Raw genomic sequence first — 18,998 nt, 5'->3', positions numbered from 1 at the left:
GGGCGCCAACGGGCGCGTGAGCTACTGGCTGGCGGGCGGCAGCGCGGGCGCGGCGGGCGCGGCGCCGCTGGTGTCGGTGGAGGCGCGGAGCGGCGCGCTGTACGCGCAGCGCTCCTTGGACTACGAGCAGTGCCGCGAGTTCTCGGTGGAGGTGCGGGCGCAGGACGGCGGCGCGCCGGCGCGCAGCTCCACGGCCACGGTGCGCGTCTTCGTGCTGGACCGCAACGACAACGCGCCGCGGGTGCTGTGGCCGGCGGCGGTGGCGGCGCCGGCAGAGGCTGCGGCAGTGGCGCCGTTCGAGGTGGTGCCGCGCTCGGCCGAGGCCGGCTACCTGGTGGCCAAGGTGGTGGCGGTGGACGCGGACGCGGGGCGCAACGCGTGGCTGTCGTACGAGCTGGTGCAGGCGTCGGAGCCGGCGCTGTTCCGCGTGGGGCTGCACAGCGGCGAGGTGCGCACGGCGCGCGCCGTGTCCGAGCGGGACGCGGCCAAGCAGCGGCTGGTGGCCGTGGTGAAGGACCACGGGCAGCCGGCGCTGTCGGCCACGGCCACGCTGCACGTGGTGCTGGCCGAGAGCTTGCAGGAGGCGCTGCCGGAGCTGAGCGAGCGGGCGGCGCGCGCCGAGGCAGCGGCGGCGGCGGCCGAGCTGCAGTTCTACCTGGTGCTGGCGCTGGCGCTGCTGTCGGCGCTGTTCGTGCTGAGCGTGGCGCTGGCCGTGCTGGCGCGGCTGCGCCGGGCCGGGCCGCCCGCCGTGCTGCGCTGCCTGGGCGCGCAGCGCTTCTCGGTGGCCGGCGCCGCCTTCCCGGCCGACTTCTGCGAGGGCACCTTGCCCTACTCCTACAACCTGTGCGTGGCGGCGCCGGCCCGCGCCGTGCCCGAGGCCGCCTGGCCGCCACCGCCGGTGCCCGTGCTGTCGGCGGAGGAGCTTCTGGGTGCCGATTCCTGCGACAAGTCGAGCTCGAACAGCAGCGCCGTAGAGGGAGAGCCGCCCGCCGACCTGGCCGCATCGCAGGTCCGTAAATCTGATATTCCTTTTGTTCTCCTTGTGCCTTTGTGAGGTATGGTCCCCTTTCTCCTTCGGTTTTTCGGCCTGGTGCTGATCGGTTTGTGTTTCAGTCGTATAAGTTGTGTAGCACTGTATTCGCCTTCCACTTTCAGGAAGCCGCCAGCCGTTGCGTTTGGTTATTTGGTGCTAATACCGGAGAGGAATTGGGCAGAGCTTTTGTTTGAAGTCCTGAACTTGGTAATTTAGTGATCGTGCATTACAAAATCTTAGGGAGATGCTTCGTGTTTGAAATATTTTTCCTAATCCCCTTTTCCCCAAACTCGTGTACTTGGACTCGTTTCACAGCTGAACAAATGCTTGGCCCATGATTTTGTGCTGTTAGAAGTTACACAATCCCTATCAAAACTCTACGGTGTACTGTCCCATGTTTTTCTGGAAAGCTGACGCAGAAATGGTAGCACTAGGCTGTTTTCTTCCATGCATTGTTTCTCTAATGCAAAAGAGCTGGTATCAAATTGCTCCACATTTTAATATTGAACACTAATTCTTATTCTGTATGCGATGATGCGATGATTTTGAATGACAGAATAGGGAAAACGGAATTGATGCTCAGTGCCAGGATTTTTTTGTTTTGATTTTTTTGTTGTTGTTGTTTGTTTGTTTGTTTTATTATTTCCGTGAAGTTCACGACAGGGAAGTTATTGGTCTTTCCTCCCTTCTGAATGAGATGAATGTAGACTATGTTTTAAGATAAGGTGTCTGCAAGAATTGCAGACAACAGAAGACTGGTTAGTTATCCCAGGCAGTCTTTTTAATCTGAAGTGGTTTGGTTGGATTTTTTTTTTGTTTCGTTTGAAGCCACAATAGTGGGATAGAAGCGAATTACTTAAAACAATTCGTATCAAGTGCTTAAGACATTTAAAGCAAATGTGTTAATGAGCCTGGTATCTGTAGTTCTCCGAGGAGGGTCTGAATACCACGTTTCCTACTTCAGAGCCCGTTTCTTTGCTGTGTTAAATAATGGTTGCTCTAAAATTTCGTAATGGAGATTGTACTTACGGAGAAATAACACAAGATTTATAATACCATTCGCGTCATATTATGGAAATGTATTTACTTAAGACATATCCACCTAAGTGATTTTTCCCGAGCGGTAGAAATAGCATAACCACGGGGGATATTTTTCTCTGTGATGATCAATTAAGACTTAGGGATAGCCTGGAGAAAAGCCGAAGCAGGGTCGATGTCTCCGTGGCGAATGTCGCGTCCCGCGAGCTGCCCGTAGGCGAAGGAAGGCCACATTGCTCGGTGCTGCAGTGCTGGGAGGAGGCTGCGGGCGCCGCTGTTGACCAAGAGGAGCGAGAGGAAGATCGGAGCGCTGCAGCCCCGCCCGCTGCGGACCCGCTTGCTCACGCGATCGCTGGATTCACGGGTCGGCAGCCCAGCGGTCTGCGATCGTCCTCACGGCGCGGACGGATGCAGACGGGAGGCAAAAGAGGCTGCGATAGAGGCCGGTGAGAGGAGAGTCCACCGCGAAAATTCAGCAAGCGCTGGTATCTGTGCAGCAGGCGGGGCAGGGCAGCTGCCGCTGCGGAGATGTGCGCGGCGGGGAGGCGCTGGGGCCGGCGGCAGCGAGCTCTGCTCTGGGCCGTCCTGCTGGCGGCGTGGGAGGCGGCGTGGGGGCAGCTGCGCTACTCGGTGCCCGAGGAGATGCCCAAGGGCTCGTTCGTGGGCGACGTGGCCAAGGACCTGGGGCTGCAGCTGCCGACGCTCCGAGACCGAGGAATCCGCATTGTTTCTGAAGGTAGTACTCAGTATTTCGCTCTGCATGGGAAGACGGGACATTTAGTGACGGCGGAGAGGATCGACAGAGAGCAGCTTTGCCGGCTGGTGGAGAAATGCGTGCTGCGCTGTGAGCTAATAGTGGAGGGACAGATGCAGGTTTATCGAATCGAAGTACAGATTACGGACATTAACGACAACACGCCCAGTTTTCGACAGGCAGAAAAAGAATTGAGACTGAGTGAGATGACAGCACCGGGAGCGAGGTTTCCCCTGGCCCAGGCTCACGACCCGGATACGGGCCGAAATTCGCTGCAGAGATACGAGCTGAGCGGTGACGAGCACTTCTCGCTGGCCGTGCAGGCGGGCCCCGGCGGCGATCAGCGTCCCGAGCTGGTGCTGGCCAAGGCGCTGGACCGGGAGGAGGCGGCGTTTCACGAGCTGGTGCTGAGGGCGAGTGACGGCGGCGATCCGGCACGGACAGGCACGGCTCGGATCCGAGTGACGGTGGTGGATGCGAACGACAACGCGCCTGTGTTCAGCCAGGCGGAGTACATGGTGCGTGTGCCCGAGGACGTGCCCGCAGGCTCCACCCTCGTCGCGGTAACGGCGACGGACGACGACGAGGGAGTGAACGGGCAGGTGAAATACAGCTTCCATAAAATTTCGGACCGAGACTCAGAACTTTTTTATCTGGATTCTGAGACAGGGGAAATAACTGTAAAGGACGACTTGGATTTCGAGGAAATCTCTTCCCACGAATTGGAGGTTCAGGCACACGACGGAGGAGAGCTCTCTGACACGGCAAATGTGGTGATCGCCGTGATAGACATCAACGACAATGTGCCCAAGATATCGGTGAGGTCGGCTGTAAACGAGATCTCAGAGGACGCCCCTCCAGAAACTGTTGTAGCCCTGTTGCACATGCAGGACCAGGACTCGGGGGCCAACGGCAAGGTGCACTGCTCTCTCGAAGGGGACGTTCCGTTCCGGTTGGAGAAATCTTTTGAGGACTACTACCGTGTCGTGACAGCCAGAGAGCTGGACCGAGAACAGGTGTCGGAGTACAACGTGACGGTGCGGGCGGCCGACGGCGGGTCGCCGGCACTGCAGAGCAGCGCGGTGCTTTATCTGCGGGTGCTGGACGTGAACGACAACGCGCCGGTGTTCATGGAGGAGCGCTACAGCGCGCGTGTGGCGGAGAACAACGCGGCGGGCGCGCTGGTGCTGACGGTGCGCGCGACGGACGCGGACTGGGGGCAGAACGCGCGCGTGCGGTACCGGCTGGGCGAGGGGCGGGTGCGGGGCGCGCCGCTGTCGTCGTACGTGTCGGTGCAGGCGGAGACGGGCGCGCTGTACGCGCTGCGCTCCTTGGACTACGAGCAGGTGCGCGAGCTGCGGCTGTGGGTGTGTGCGGAGGACGGCGGCGCGCCGGCGCTGAGCAGCAACGTGTCGGTGCTGGTGCAGATCGTGGACGAGAACGACAACGCGCCGCAGGTGCTGTACCCGGCGCCGGCGGCTGCGCTGGGCTCGGGCTCGGGCGGGGCGTGGTCGGGCGTGGAGCTGGCGCCGCGCTGGTCGGAGCCGGGCGCGCTGGTGGCCAAGGTGGTGGCGGTGGACGCGGACGCGGGCCAGAACGCGTGGCTGTCGTACGAGCTGGCCAAGGCGACGGAGCCGGGGCTGTTCCGCGTGGGGCTGCACAGCGGCGAGGTGCGCACGGCGCGCTCGCCGCTGGCCCGCGACGCGGCGCGGCAGAGCCTGGTGGTGGTGGTGAAGGACCACGGGCGGCCGGCGCTGTCGGCCACGGCCACGCTGAGCGTCGTGCTGGCCGAGAGCGTGGCCGAGCTGCTGGCCGAGCTGGGCAGCGCGGCCGACGAGGCGGCGGCGCCGGGCGAGCCGGGTGGGAGCCTGACGCGCTGGCTCGTGCTGGCCGTGGCCGCCGTGTCCTGCCTCTTCCTCGCCTTCCTGCTGCTGCTGCTGGCGCTGCGCCTGCGCCGCTGGCACCGCCAGCAGCTGCTGCCGCCCGCCAGCGGCGCCTTGCGCGGCGTGCCCGTGTCGCACTTCGCGGGCATCGACGGCGTGCGCGCCTTCCTGCAGTCCTACTCGCACGACGTGTCGCTCACGGCCGACTCGCGCAAGAGCCAGCTGCGCTTCTCGGCCAGCGCCAGCTGCTGCGACACCCTCCCGGCCCGGCCACTGCCCGACGAGCCCGCGCCGCTGCTCGGCGACGAGGACCCTGCCGGCGCCATCCCCGTGGATCCCGTCACTCCCTCGGTGAGTTTCTCTGCCTATATTTTCTCCACGGCACTTTCTTCTGATTGTCCTCTTCCCTCTTCCCCGGTCCTGATATTTGGCTTGCATAGGAGCTTTTGCTTAAAAGCCTGGTAAAGTTTCATTCGGTAACATTGTGAAGGCTGATGCCCCTTACTGCCGTTCTGTGAAGGGGTCAGTCCGCGGCCTTGCAGTTAGTAAAGAGGGAGGGAGAAGGCTGCTGTTGGCAAGGTCTTTGTTAGTTCGGAAATTTGGGCATTGCTCAGCTTCCAGGTATTCTTCTTCTATGTCACATGCGCTCTGTAGAATCTGTGTTCCTGTTTGTATTAAATCTTCTGAACTGATGTATCACGTTATTAAGGAATTCACCATTTTATCAGATTCATGTGTCTTCTCAAGAGCACATGTGCTTGAGTAGGTTGAATGTGTCAAACAAAATGCTGATGGCTTAGCGTGGAACTTCTGTGCGCATTGTTCTAGGCCTTTATCCTTCTGCATGATACATAGTGGAGGTCAGCAGGAAAAGTCATTGCGTCATCCATGTTTGATTTTGTCCCCAACAGAGGATTTGGACCAAGTGGTCCTTGATGATGTCTGTGTGCCTGTTTTGAAGATGAGGGATCCTCTTGAAGATGTGACTTTTTGGAAAGCCTCTATGTGGCTGCATGTGGAGGAGAAAATGCTAGAACTGCTTTTTCTTTTTATTGTTTTTAAGGTAGAGCTATGTCAGAGGGAGCTGGATGTGCCTTGTCTATAAAATATTTAGCATGGCAAGAGAATTGCTTGGATGAGGAGAGACTCAGAGTGCAGCAGGGGATATAAGGTGGGATTAATTCCCCCAGTGCAAGTATTCCCTGACTCAGTTTCTCTTGGAAGACTGCTCAGCTTTTCCTTTCAGACCTATGAAATCCCTTCAGAGAATTTCAGGGAGCAGGCAAATGTAGCTTCAATGGTACAGAGATGTAAAAATATCTGTGTGGAATTGGTGGTGGGAAGAAAAATGGTCTGGGAAACTGGGCCTCTGCTGTCACAGGGTTTTGGATGTATGGGTGAAAGAACACCAGGGATGATGTAAAGGGTTGGAAATGTGTCTCCTGTGACCTGTGTGTGAATTTCTGCTGAAAGACTCAAGGAAATGTTTTCCTCCATTCCCTGTCCAGTTCCTATCTTGAGTATGAAGCAATGCGTGGTTTTTCTTCCCAAAGTAATTGTCTAGAAGATATGTATTCCAGCAGCATGGAGCACCCTGGGAGGTTGTTACTAGGTATTTGCATGCCATCATAATTGTGTAACTTAACAGTTTAATTCTGTACTTATGAAAGATGTATTATGGGAAGAGCAAGTTTTGTTTCGAGCGCCTATAAACAACGCTATCAGTCATCTACTCTGAGTTCTACATCCCAGAAGAGTGTTGTGAGCTCTTCAATTCTGCAGATGTGAGCTTTCTGCCTCACTCTTCTGATGATCTCAGTAGGATTCTTTCCTGTTTGTAGGTGAAAAGAGAGAGACTGTCATAGATACGTTTAAAATGTCTCTGTAACAAATGCTTTTTCTTGTCATATCACTAGGGCGAGGAATCAAATATTATCCATGGTAAGGAGATACTGTCTGAGGAGCTTTGCTTTCGGTGGAGTCTCTCTAAATTCTGAAGATCTGGGATAAGCATGTGAGCTGTGAAGAGTTAGGAGAGAGTGTTGGGATTGTGATGTGTGAGGAACTACTGGTGGAGACCTGGCATGTGTTTTGTTGGTCCTCAGGGCTATTGCTGGCCTTATGAAAACGAGTCAGGAGGAGTCTCATGATCTTTGATTTTCTATTGTGTGATTTGGACTCAAATGACCTAGTTTGGGTTCCATATTGTTTTGCATCAAGAGTGGTGGTCACACATCTTGTGAGGAGTCCATATGCTGAAGAATGGGGATGTTGCCTTTGAGCTGATGCTTGGATGGCTGGGTTTTGGACAGAGCTGGTAATAATTTATGTGCTATCAAACATTTTGCACTTGTTGAAATAATGTGGAGGAATAGAATATTCTTAGTTGTGATGCTTGGGATCTGAGAAGCTGCCCACATAGCTTTTCTTCTGATGATGTCTGTATGCAAAATTTGCTTTCCTGTTATGTTTGGACAGAGAGAAGAAGTCTGTGTATGCAGAGGGAGGGCCAGTGCTGGAGTTCACTGTGATACAGCTCTGAATGAATGAATGAATTTTGTCTGTTTGTGCCAGTAGTTAGATGAGGCCCACAGCTGTGGTTCCAAGCTTTTTCTTTATCTTACTGTGCAAGGCAATGACTGTGTAGGGTCTGTGTAGTGAGCTCCTGTGTGTGGCCTCCTATGTATCAGTTATAATCGAGTTTCCTGTGTTGTGTGTACACTGCAGATGGCACAATCTGAAACGTGAGGCCGTGATTGATGCTCTTCTGATGCTTTCCCATTGTTGACTGGGTTGATAATTTTTTTTTTTTTAGGTTTGCTTTTGGTAGGGTTGTTTGCTTCTTTCTTTGCCCGTTTTTTTTGTCGAGGAGTGAAGTTGATCCTCACTGTGCCTGGCAATACTGCAAGCTCCAAAACATGTAATTATCCAGTAGGGAGAAAATCTTTCATCCATGCCTTGAAGCTGTGCATATAGTGATAGAATGATAGAAACACAGAATCTTGGAATGGTTTGTGTTGAAAAGGACCTGATACTTTGAAGACTGGGTCTTTGCTTTGCTGATCACTTCTGCGCTTTACAACATTTTAGATTTGTTCAGAGACATTGGTTGTGTAGGTAATCTCTGCATGCATCCTCGGATCTGAGAAGTCTTGTGTGCAACTCATCTTTTAATGGCTTCTATCTGCCAAGTTTTCCCAATTTGTGATGTCAATACAGGGAGAAGTGTTCTGTCTGTCCAGAAACTGGGTGGGTGGAAGAGATGATTGTGGTACCATTTGAAATGGCTTTAAAAAGCGAGTAAATATTTCATTTGTCCTAGATGTTAAAAGAGGCCTACAATTCAGCTTCCAAGTGTTTTCCTGGTATCATTTTCCAAAGACATCAGTACTGCATTATCCTCTCATGATAAGTTTTTCCAATTAGGAACAATTCATAACGGTCATAATGGACAAATATTTCTTCAGCAATGTATTGTGTGTTAGTGCCACCTGCTCACATTCAGCAGTTGTGAGAGACAGGAGATGTGAGAATTCTGCTGCTTCTCTTCATAATCTTGCTCTGCACGTACACGTAGGTCTGTTATTGGTGTGATCAAACTGCAATGTCCTCCATATAGTTTTCCAAATGATGAGAAGGTCAAAAGTGAATCTGCCACGTCTGTACGTTTGGTGACAGGGTCAGAAGAATCTAGCATTTAACTCAATGGAGAACAATGCAACTTGAGGAGCTTCTGCTCGATAAGATTTACCTAGGAAATGTCATTGCAACTGACCCATACATTTCTGTTGGTTCTAATTCCTATGCTGCTTCTTGTCATGAGCTACCTTGTTTTGTCTGACCTTTTGTGGAAGGTCAGATCTGTTCCAATTGTCCAAGAACAAGTGAAGTTGTCACAGACACCTGCGATATTTAGAGCTGAAAATGTGAAGGGTTTCCTCGGCATATGCGGGCTCACTGAGCCAAATGTTTATAGTGTAAAAATGCAAAACCATCTGCTAATGTACGCCTTTAAACGCAGCCCATAGCACATTGGTGGACTTAATGATTTATGGGCGTCCATTAGCCAACAAGCGGCTTTTAGTTCCAATTAAATCTCAATTTGACTTTGCGATTTGCCATTTCCAACCCTTCAGATATGGAGATGCGAAAGAAGGAAATAATGTGGCTAGAAACAAAAAAGCAAATCTGATTTTTCTCTCTTAGCATAAACCGATAAATCTTTGCTTTAGCTTGACTTATTTGTCAGGTTAACTAGTGGCAGGTAAGTGCACACCAAGCCAGTACTTCTGCCCATTCTGTTCGCAGTCGGGGAGAGCCCCCTGAGCCGGTTCTGGCTCTGAGCCCCGCCCAAAGCCGGGCCCCCTTGAGCGCGGCCATGCGGCGGCTGCAGTGTCGCGGCGGCGCCTCCGGGTGTCGCTGTTGGCCGCCGCCGAGCGGCGCTGGAGCCGCCGCCGCCGCAGCGTCCTGCCCCCGCAGGCTGCTCGCTCGCCCGGCGCCGGCCAGAGCGGCAGCGGCACCGCCAGCAGCAGCAGCAGCGGCGGCGGAAAGAGGCGGTGAGAGGCGGCTCGCTGACCTCACTGAGTTTCAGCGGTATCTGTTCTCTCTGGCGAGAGCGGCTGGAAGGGAAGCAGGACAGCGGCAGGAGGCAGGAGCGCGGCGAGCTGTGTCGGCGGCAGAGAATGGCGGTGAGGCGGCGGCAGAGGCTGGGGCCGGGCGGCGGGCGAGCGCTGCTGGGCGCGGTGCTGCTGTGCGTGTGGTGGCGGGCGGCGGCCGAGCGGGTCCGCTACACCATCGCCGAGGAGCTGGGCAGAGGCTCGCTCGTGGGGCCACTGGCGCGGGACCTGGGGCTGAGCGCGGACGAGCTGCCGGCGCGCAAGCTGCAGGTGGCGTCTGCCGGCAAGAAGCAGCTGAACTACTTCACTGTGAATGAGGAGAACGGGAACCTGTATGTGAACGAGAGGCTAGACCGGGAGGAGATGTGCGGCGCTTCGGCGACCTGCTCGATCAGCTTCGAGGCTTTGGTGCACAACCCGCTGAACATTTTCCGCGTCGAGGTGGCCATCGAGGACGTGAATGACAACTCCCCAGTCTTCAGCAACGCTGCTCTCGAACTTGATATAGGGGAATGGACTCACCCCGGGGCTCGGTTTCCGTTGGAGATGGCCCAAGACGCTGATGTGGGAAAGAATTCGCTGCTAATTTATCGACTCACCAGCAACCCATCTTTCTCTCTGATCACAAAGGAGAGCCCTGACGGAAGTAATCAGCCGGAATTAGTGCTGGAGAGTGCGTTGGACAGGGAGAAGCAGAGCTTTTTTGAGCTGGTTCTAACAGCGATGGATGGCGGGGATCCAGTTAGATCCGGAGCCATCAAGATTCGGGTCACTGTGACAGACGCCAATGACAACCCACCAGTGTTCGGGCAGGACCAGTACCGTGCGAGATTGCGCGAGGACGCTGCCACGGGATCGAGAGTGTTAAACGTCTCCGCCTCCGACGCCGACACTGGCAACAATGCTCGTATCACTTACAGCTTCGGGAAAATGTCTGCCAAGGTACTTCAGAAGTTCATGATGGACGCGGAGAGTGGAATGATTACGCTGAAAGAGGCTTTGGACTTCGAGGACACGAGAGGCTACACATTATTTGTGGAGGCGAGGGATGGTGGCGGTCTTGTGGCGCAGTGCAAGGTGGTGGTGGAGGTAATGGACGTGAATGACAACGCGCCCGAGATCACAATTCTGACACTGTCGAGTCCCGTGTCCGAGGACGCCCCGGCTGGCACTGTGGTAGCTCTGCTAAATGTGAACGATCCAGACTCGGGTGAGAACGGTCAGGTGTCGTGCGAGCTGTCGGACGAGGCGCCGCTGTCGATCGTGGCGTCGCCGGGCGGCTCGTACAAAGTGGTGACGGCGAACGGGCTGGACCGCGAGCAGGCGTCCGAGCACCGCGTGACGGTGGTGGCCCGGGACCGGGGCAGGCCGGCACTGTCGAGCAGCACGGAGCTGGTGCTGGAGGTGTCGGACGTGAACGACAACGCGCCGGTGTTCGAGGAGGCGGCGTACAGCGCGTACGTGGCAGAGAACAACGCGGCGGGCGCGCTGTTGCTGCGCGTGCAGGCGCGGGACGCGGACGCGGGCGCCAACGGGCGCGTGAGCTACTGGCTGGCGGGCGGCAGCGCGGGCGCGGCGGGCGCGGCGCCGCTGGTGTCGGTGGAGGCGCGGAGCGGCGCGCTGTACGCGCAGCGCTCCTTGGACTACGAGCAGTGCCGCGAGTTCTCGGTGGCGGTGCGGGCGCAGGACGGCGGCGCGCCGGCGCGCAGCTCCACGGCCACGGTGCGCGTCTTCGTGCTGGACCGCAACGACAACGCGCCGCGGGTGCTGTGGCCGGCGGCGGTGGCAGCGCCGGCAGAGGCTGCGGCAGTGGCGCCGTTCGAGGTGGTGCCGCGCTCGGCCGAGGCCGGCTACCTGGTGGCCAAGGTGGTGGCGGTGGACGCGGACGCGGGGCGCAACGCGTGGCTGTCGTACGAGCTGGTGCAGGCGTCGGAGCCGGCGCTGTTCCGCGTGGGGCTGCACAGCGGCGAGGTGCGCACGGCGCGCGCCGTGTCCGAGCGGGACGCGGCCAAGCAGCGGCTGGTGGCCGTGGTGAAGGACCACGGGCAGCCGGCGCTGTCGGCCACGGCCACGCTGCACGTGGTGCTGGCCGAGAGCTTGCAAGAGGCGCTGCCGGAGCTGAGCGAGCGGGCGGCGGGCGCCGAGGCAGCGGCGGCGGCGGCCGAGCTGCAGTTCTACCTGGTGCTGGCGCTGGCGCTGCTGTCGGCGCTGTTCGTGCTGAGTGTGGCGCTGGCCGTGCTGGCGCGGCTGCGCCGGGCCGGGCCGCCCGCCGTGCTGCGCTGCCTGGGTGCGCAGCGCTTCTCGGTGGCCGGCGCCGCCTTCCCGGCCGACTTTTGCGAGGGCACCTTGCCCTACTCCTACAACCTGTGCGTGGCGGCGCCGGCCCGCGCCGTGCCCGAGGCCGCTTGGCCGCCACCGCCAGTGCCCGTGCTGTCGGCGGAGGAGCTTCTGGGAGGCGATTCCTGCGAGAAGCCGAACCCGAGTAGCAGTGCCGTGACGGGAGAGGTACCCGCCGACCCCGACGCTCCGCAGGTTTGTAAAGCCGAAAGTTCTTTTTACTCTTCTTCAACATTGCCCCTGGATTTCATGGGGAAGTGTGAGTCGGAAAGGCTGGTCCATGCCTCCAAGAAGGAATTAAAGAACGAGCTGTTTTCTTTTTCTGAGTACTGTCAATTAGCTATAGCACTTGGTTCTGAAGTGGTCATAGTTTTAGATTCATGTAATAGGTTTTAGGTTCATATTCTCAGTTGGCTGAAATCATATTAATTAGGAACTGCGATGGGAAATCATAACTGTGCAGGATATTCGTCGTTTCTTCATGTAGGAGTCGGGAAAATAATGCAGATACTAGCTGTTGCAGATTTTACCCTGGTGATCGGTTTATCCCTAACCTGTATTCTGGGACCTCGTTAAAAGCTGGCCATATATTCCTTGTTTTACGCTTTCTCGGTCTGGGGCTCCAAAAAGACTCCTTTCTCATGGATAGAAAAGCATCTCCTTCCAGAGTAAGAGATGAGACTTGCTCATCTTTTGCGTGAACGCTCTTGTAGAAATGGCAGGAATGGTACTATCAGCGGGACAAGTTAATTCTGCTAATTTCAGTTTTCTGTCCTGGTTGATAGTTCCTTTTTTTTTTTTTTTTTTTTTACCATTCCGAATATTTCTTTCGTACACTGGTGTAGATAAAGACTGAGATCTCAAAAAGGGGGGAAAATCGCATTTTTTGTTCAAGAGCCTTTTTATATTTTTTTAAATAACAAAGGGAGATGTTTGGATCCTGTATAGAGAATTAGTTCTTTCAGATTTGTGGTTTTCTTTTGTTTGTTTGCTTGCTTGCTTGCTTGCTTTCCGGTTGGTTCCCCCTCCCCCGTATTTCTTATAAAACTCTGTTTAAAATTATAAGGTTCTAAGATCCAAATATATTTATGAAATGTGAAGGAGATTCGCCAAAGAATAGTTTAGGCACTTGAATCAGATATACTTGAAATCTTATCAAGGACCACCGGAGTTAAAGGTGTGCAGCTATACTTCCCTTTTCCCACTACCTTGAAGTATTTTGTTGAAAGTGTGCCATAGCTACATGAATAGACAATAATTAGAACAAGGTTTTGTTAACGAGGGCCAGCGATTTACAGCCTAATTTCTGAGAAAAGAAAAGCCTCTTCCTGGCATTATAGAAGTACTTGATTGAATATAACTATCGGTAAACAGGAGAGATTCATTACAGGAGCTTTCCTGCCTCCTGGGCAGTTGTAGATACATTCGGCATAGTGTGATGAAGTTACCTACTGCTGTACATTAAAGACGGTTATCTTTTGCTACGCTTGCGCTGGTCATTCAATCATGACTTCTACAAATACTTGTGATGAAAGTTCTGCTTTTGTACTACTGTGTTAGGACTCGTAATACACGGTCGAACTAAAAAAACTACATTGTATTGCACTGCGTGCAGTGCCGGGAGGAGGCTGCGGGCGCCGCTGTTGACCGAGGGGAGCGAGAGGAAGCTCGGGGCGCTGCAGCCCCGCCCGCTGCGGAACGGCTCTCTCGCTCTCCCGGTGTGTGAGTCGGCGGCGGAGCGGTATGCGATCGTCCCGTAGTGCGGAGACGTGTTGAAGGGCGTCGGAAGAGTCTGGAAACAGCGAACGGGAGCAGAGAGCCGGAGCTGCACCGTGAGCCACATCGGTGAGTCGCAGCGGAGAGCTCCTGAAGGTGTTGCGGTTCCCGGGCTGAGATGTGCGCGGCAGGGAGGCGCTGGGGCCGGCGGCAGCGAGCTCTGCTCTGGGCCATCCTGCTGGCGGCGTGGGAGGCGGCGTGGGGGCAGCTGCGCTACTCGGTGCCCGAGGAGATGCCCAAGGGCTCGTTCGTGGGCGACGTGGCCAAAGACCTGGGGCTGCAGCTGCCAGAGAAGCGCGATAATGCCGCCCGCGTTGTTTCCAAGGGTAGGACACAGTATTTCTCTCTGCACGAGAAGACGGGACATTTAGTGACGGCGCAGAGGATCGACAGAGAGCAACTGTGCGAGCGTGTGCAGCAATGCGTGCTGCGCTGTGAGCTGATAGTGGAGGGAGAAATGAAGTTTTATGAAATCGAAGTGGAAATCACGGACATTAACGACAACGCCCCCACTTTCAGAGAGGTGCAAAAAGAATTGAGAGTGAGCGAGATGACTGCTCCAGGGGCGCGATTTCCCCTCCGAGAAGCACAAGATACAGATTCTGGCCGGAATTCGCTGCAGAGATACGAGCTGAGTGGTGACGAGCACTTCTCGCTGGCCGTGCAGGCGGGCCCCGGTGGCGATCAGCGTCCCGAGCTGGTGCTGGCCAAGGCGCTGGACCGGGAGGAGGCGGCGTTTCACGAGCTGGTGCTGAGGGCGAGTGACGGCGGCGATCCGGCACGGACGGGCACGGCTCGGATCCGCGTGACGGTGGTGGATGCGAACGACAACGCGCCCGTGTTCAGCCAGGCGGAGTACACGGTGCGTGTGCCCGAGGACGTGCCCGTGGGCTCCACCCTCGTCACCGTCACGGCCACTGACGCCGATGAGGGAGTGAACGGGGAGGTGAAATACAGCTTCCATAAAATTTCGGACCGGGCTTCGGAACTTTTCAATCTGAACACAGAGTCAGGGAAAATAACCGTTAAATATGGTTTGGACTTCGAGGAAATCTCATCCCATGAACTTGAAATGCAGGCACATGACGGAGGAGAGCTCTTTGACACGGCAAAAGTTACTGTCATAGTGACAGACGTCAATGACAATGCGCCCGAGATTTCGGTACGATCAGCACTTACTGAAATTTCCGAAGACTCTGTGCCGGGGACTGTAGTGGCCCTATTGTATGTTCAGGATCTGGACTCGGGGGCGAACGGCGAGGTGCGCTGCTCGCTCGAAGGGGACGTCCCTTTCCGGCTGCAGAGCTCCCACGGCAGCTACTACAGCGTGGTAACAGCGCGAGAGCTGGACCGAGAACAGGTGTCGGAGTACAACGTGACTGTGCGGGCGGCCGACGGCGGGTCGCCGGCACTGCAGAGCAGCGCGGTGCTTCGGCTGCGGGTGCTGGACGTGAACGACAACGCGCCGGTGTTCGCGGAGGAGCGCTACAGCGCGCGTGTGGCGGAGAACAACGCGGCGGGCGCGCTGGTGCTGACGGTGCGCGCGACGGACGCGGACTGGGGGCAGAACGCGCGCGTGCGGTACCGGCTGGGCGAGGGGCGGGTGCGGGGCGCGCCGCTGTCGTCGTACGTGTCGGTGCAGGCGGAGACGGGCGCGCTGTACGCGCTGCGCTCCTTGGACTACGAGCAGGTGCGCGAGCTGCGGCTGTGGGTGCTGGCGGAGGACGGCGGCGCGCCGGCGCTGAGCAGCAACGTGTCGGTGCTGGTGCAGATCGTGGACGAGAACGACAACGCGCCGCAGGTGCTGTACCCGGCGCCGGCGGCTGCGCTGGGCTCGGGCTCGGGCGGGGCGTGGTCGGGCGTGGAGCTGGCGCCGCGCTGGTCGGAGCCGGGCGCGCTGGTGGCCAAGGTGGTGGCGGTGGACGCGGACGCGGGCCAGAACGCGTGGCTGTCGTACGAGCTGGCCAAGGCGACGGAGCCGGGGCTGTTCCGCGTGGGGCTGCACAGCGGCGAGGTGCGCACGGCGCGCTCGCCGCTGGCCCGCGACGCGGCGCGGCAGAGCCTGGTGGTGGTGGTGAAGGACCACGGGCGGCCGGCGCTGTCGGCCACGGCCACGCTGAGCGTCGTGCTGGCCGAGAGCGTGGCCGAGCTGCTGGCCGAGCTGGGCAGCGCGGCCGACGAGGCGGCGGCGCCGGGCGAGCCGGGTGGGAGCCTGACGCGCTGGCTCGTGCTGGCCGTGGCCGCCGTGTCCTGCCTCTTCCTCGCCTTCCTGCTGCTGCTGCTGGCGCTGCGCCTGCGCCGCTGGCACCGCCAGCAGCTGCTGCCGCCCGCCAGCGGCGCCTTGCGCGGCGTGCCCGTGTCGCACTTCGCGGGCATCGACGGCGTGCGCGCCTTCCTGCAGTCCTACTCGCACGACGTGTCGCTCACGGCCGACTCGCGCAAGAGCCAGCTGCGCTTCTCGGCCAGCGCCAGCTGCTGCGACACCCTCCCGGCCCGGCCACTGCCCGACGAGCCCGCGCCGCTGCTCGGCGACGAGGACCCTGCCGGCGCCATCCCCGTGGATCACACCACTCCCTCGGTGAGTTTCTCTGACCCGATTTTCTCTACGGCACTTTCCTCTGATTGTTCTCTTCCCTCTTCTCTGGTCCTGATATTTGGCTTGCATAGGACATTTTGCTTAAAAGCCTGGTAAAGTTTCATTCGGTAACGTTGTGAAGGCTGGTGCCCCTTACTGCCGTTCTGTGAAGGGGTCAATCCTCGGCCTTGCAGTTAGTAAAGAAGGTGGGAGAAGGCTGCTGTTGGAAAGGACTTTGTTCGTTCGGAAATTTGGATATTGGTCAGCTTCCAGGTATTCTTTTATGTCACCTGTGCTCTGTAGAGTCTGTGTTCCTGTTTGTATTAAATCTTCTGAACTGATGTATCAGGTTATTAAGCAATTCACCAGTTTAGCAGACTCATGTGTCTTCTCAACAGCACATGTGCTTGAATAGGTTAAATGTGTCAAACAAAATGCTCATGGCTTTGCGTGGAACTTCTGTGCGCATTGTTCTAGGCCTTTATCCTTCTGCATGATACATAGTGGAGGTCAGCAGGAAAAGTCATTGCGTCATCCATGTTTGATTTTGTCCCCAACAGAGGATTTGGACCAAGTGGTCCTTGATGATGTCTATGTCCTGATGTGATGATGAAGGAACCTCCTGAAGATGTGACTCTTTGGACTGCCTGTGGTTGGCTGCATGTGGAGGAGGAAATGGCAGAACTGCTTTTTCTTTTTCTTTTTTTATAGTAGAGCTCTGTTAGAGGGAGCTGGATGAGCCTTGGCTATAAAATATTTAGCATGGCAAGAGAATTGCCTGGATGAGAAGGGAGAGATTCAGGGTGCCGCAGGAGATTTAAGCTGAGCTTAATTCCAGCAGTGCAGGGATTCCCTGACTCAGTTGCTCTTGGAAGCCTGTTGGGATTTTCCTTTTGGACCAATGAAGTTCCTTCAGAGAATTTCAGGGAGCAGGCAAATGTAGCTTCCAATGTACAGAGATGTAAAGATATCTATGTGGAATTGGTGGTGAGAAGAAATATGGTCTGGAGAACTGGAGCTCCACTATCACAAATTTTTAGGACATATGGATGAAGCAACACCATGGATGATGTGAAGGGTTGGAAATGCGAGTCCTGTGAGCTGTGTGTGAATGTCTGCTGAAAGCCTCAAGGGAATGTTTTCCTCCATTCCCTGTCCAGTTCCTATCTTGAGTATGAAGCAATGCGTGGTTTTTCTTCCCAAAGTAATTGTCTAGAAGATAAGTATTCCAGCAGCATGGAGAACCCTGGATGGTTCTTACTAAGTATTTGCATGCCACCATAATTGTGTAACTTAAAAGTTTGATTTTGTACTTATGAATGATGCCATATGGGAAGAGCAGGTGTTGTATTCGGTGCCTATAAAAACGTTATTAATCATCTACTCTGAGTGCTATATCCCAGAAGAGTGTTGTGAGATCTTCAATTCTGCAGATGTGAACTTTCTGCCTCGCTCTTCCGATGATCTGAAGATGGTTCTTTCCTGTTTGTAGGTGAAAAAAGAGAGACTGTCATAGACACGTTTAAAATGTCTCTGTAACAAATGCTTTTTCTTGTCATATCACTAGGGCAAGGAATCAAATATTATCCATGGTAAGGAGATACTGTCTGAGGAGCTTTGCTTTTGGTGGAGTCTCTCTAAATTCTGAAGATCTGGGATAAGAATGTGAGCTGTGAAGAGTTAGGAGAGAGTGTTGGGATTGTGATGTGTGAGGAGCTACTGATGGAGACCTGGCATGTGTTTTGTTGATCCTCTGGGCTATTCCTGGCCTTATCAAGATGAGTCAGGAAGAGTCTCATGATTTTCTATTGTGTGGTATGGACTCAAATGACCTAGTTTGGGTTCCATATTGTTTTGCATCAAGAGTGATGGTCACACATCTTGTGAGGAGTGCTCCATGTGCTGAAGAATGGGGATGTTGCCTTTGAGCTGATGCTTTGCTGGCTGGGTCTGGACCGAGCTGGTAATAATTTATGGCCTATCAATGATTTTGCATTTCTTCGAATAATGGGGAGGAACAGAATAATCTTAGTTGTGATGCTTGGGATCTGAGATGCTGTGCACAGAGCTTTTCTTCTGATGATGTCTGTATGCAAAATTTGCTTTCCTGTTATGTTTGGACAGAGAGAAGAAGTCTGTGTATGCAGAGGGAGGGCCAGTGCTGGAGTTCACTGTGATACAGCTCTGAATGAATGAATGAATTTTGTCTGTTTGTGCCAGTAGTTAGATGAGGCCCACAGCTGTGGTTCCAAGCTTTTTCTTTATCTTACTGTGCAAGGCAATGACTGTGTGGGGTCTGTGTAGTGAGCTTCTGTGTGAGGCCTCCTGTGTATCAGTTACAATCGAGTTTCCTGTGCTGTTTGTACACTGCAGTTGGCACAATCTGAAATGAGGCCATGATTGATACTCTTCTGATGTTTTCCCAGTCTTTGTGGGGTTGAATAACGTTTTTTGGAGATTTTCTTTGGTTTGGGTTGGGTATTTTGTTTGCTATTTTTTTTTTTTTGTTTGTGTGGGGAATGAGAAGAATAGGAAGCAGAAGCCGAGAATCTTGTGTAATTTATCAGAAGATTTAACTTCAGAAATAGGTCGATTAGAAAAAGACGGTTTCATAATTGTGCAGGTTGAGTGGTGAGCAGGCCATGCATTAGAAACAGTTGCTGAGGAGAGGAGTAATTCTTCAAATGAGACCCCCTATTTCATTTTCAGGTGTAAGTCTTAAGGCCTCCTTTGCATCTTGAGACTTTAGTGACTTCCAGGTGTTCTCAGGGATGAATTTTAAGGCCTCAGCTCATGGGCTAGAAGATTTCACTGTGAGCATCTCTGACAACTTGTTCTAATGCTTCCTTGCCTTGTGTGATGCATGTTTTGGGTTTCCTGCAGGTATTTTTTCTGTTTTCTTTTTCTGCCACTTCCTCTGCATGTGAGCATATTTACTATTATCAACTACCTATCATTTTTCAGGTCTTTGTGTTGTATTATTGTC

General features: G+C 54.9%; 3 protein-coding genes across 3 annotated transcripts; all 3 read left to right on the top strand.

Moving 5' to 3' along the window:
• Positions 1-2,599: 2,599 nt before the first annotated feature.
• LOC117003509 (protocadherin gamma-A10-like) lies at positions 2,600-5,563 on the top strand. Its single transcript, XM_033073478.1, has 2 exons — positions 2,600-5,059; positions 5,537-5,563. The coding sequence occupies exons 1-2, from the start codon at positions 2,600-2,602 to the stop codon at positions 5,561-5,563; spliced, it is 2,487 nt and encodes an 828-aa protein (XP_032929369.1).
• A 3,666-nt stretch (positions 5,564-9,229) lies between these two features.
• On the top strand, positions 9,230-12,057 carry LOC117003508 (protocadherin gamma-B5-like). Its single transcript, XM_033073477.1, has one exon. It carries the CDS (start codon positions 9,391-9,393, stop codon positions 12,055-12,057), a length of 2,667 nt encoding a protein of 888 aa, XP_032929368.1. The 5' UTR covers positions 9,230-9,390.
• Positions 12,058-13,389: 1,332 nt separating this feature from the next.
• On the top strand, positions 13,390-17,528 carry LOC117003507 (protocadherin gamma-A10-like). The gene is made up of 2 exons (XM_033073476.1): positions 13,390-16,015; positions 17,505-17,528. The coding sequence occupies exons 1-2, from the start codon at positions 13,556-13,558 to the stop codon at positions 17,526-17,528; spliced, it is 2,484 nt and encodes an 827-aa protein (XP_032929367.1). The 5' UTR covers positions 13,390-13,555.
• The last annotated feature ends 1,470 nt before the right edge of the window (positions 17,529-18,998 follow it).

This window comes from Catharus ustulatus, chromosome 15 (genome assembly GCF_009819885.2).
Source record: "Catharus ustulatus isolate bCatUst1 chromosome 15, bCatUst1.pri.v2, whole genome shotgun sequence".
Classification (NCBI taxonomy): Eukaryota; Metazoa; Chordata; class Aves; order Passeriformes; family Turdidae; genus Catharus; species Catharus ustulatus.
The sequence above is the reverse complement of the archived record's forward strand: the minus strand, read 5'-3'. Positions and strand labels throughout refer to the sequence as shown.

Excerpts from the sequence above, each read along its gene's own strand:
- LOC117003509 (XM_033073478.1), top strand. The coding sequence starts at position 2,600 with ATGTGCGCGGCGGGGAGGCGCTGGGGCCGGCGGCAGCGAGCTCTGCTC. Across the intron at positions 5,060-5,536 it reads TGGATCCCGTCACTCCCTCG|GCCTTTATCCTTCTGCATGA; the intron begins GTGAGTTTCTCT and ends GCATTGTTCTAG.
- LOC117003508 (XM_033073477.1), top strand. The coding sequence starts at position 9,391 with ATGGCGGTGAGGCGGCGGCAGAGGCTGGGGCCGGGCGGCGGGCGAGCG.
- LOC117003507 (XM_033073476.1), top strand. The coding sequence starts at position 13,556 with ATGTGCGCGGCAGGGAGGCGCTGGGGCCGGCGGCAGCGAGCTCTGCTC. Across the intron at positions 16,016-17,504 it reads TGGATCACACCACTCCCTCG|GTGAAAAAAGAGAGACTGTC; the intron begins GTGAGTTTCTCT and ends TCCTGTTTGTAG.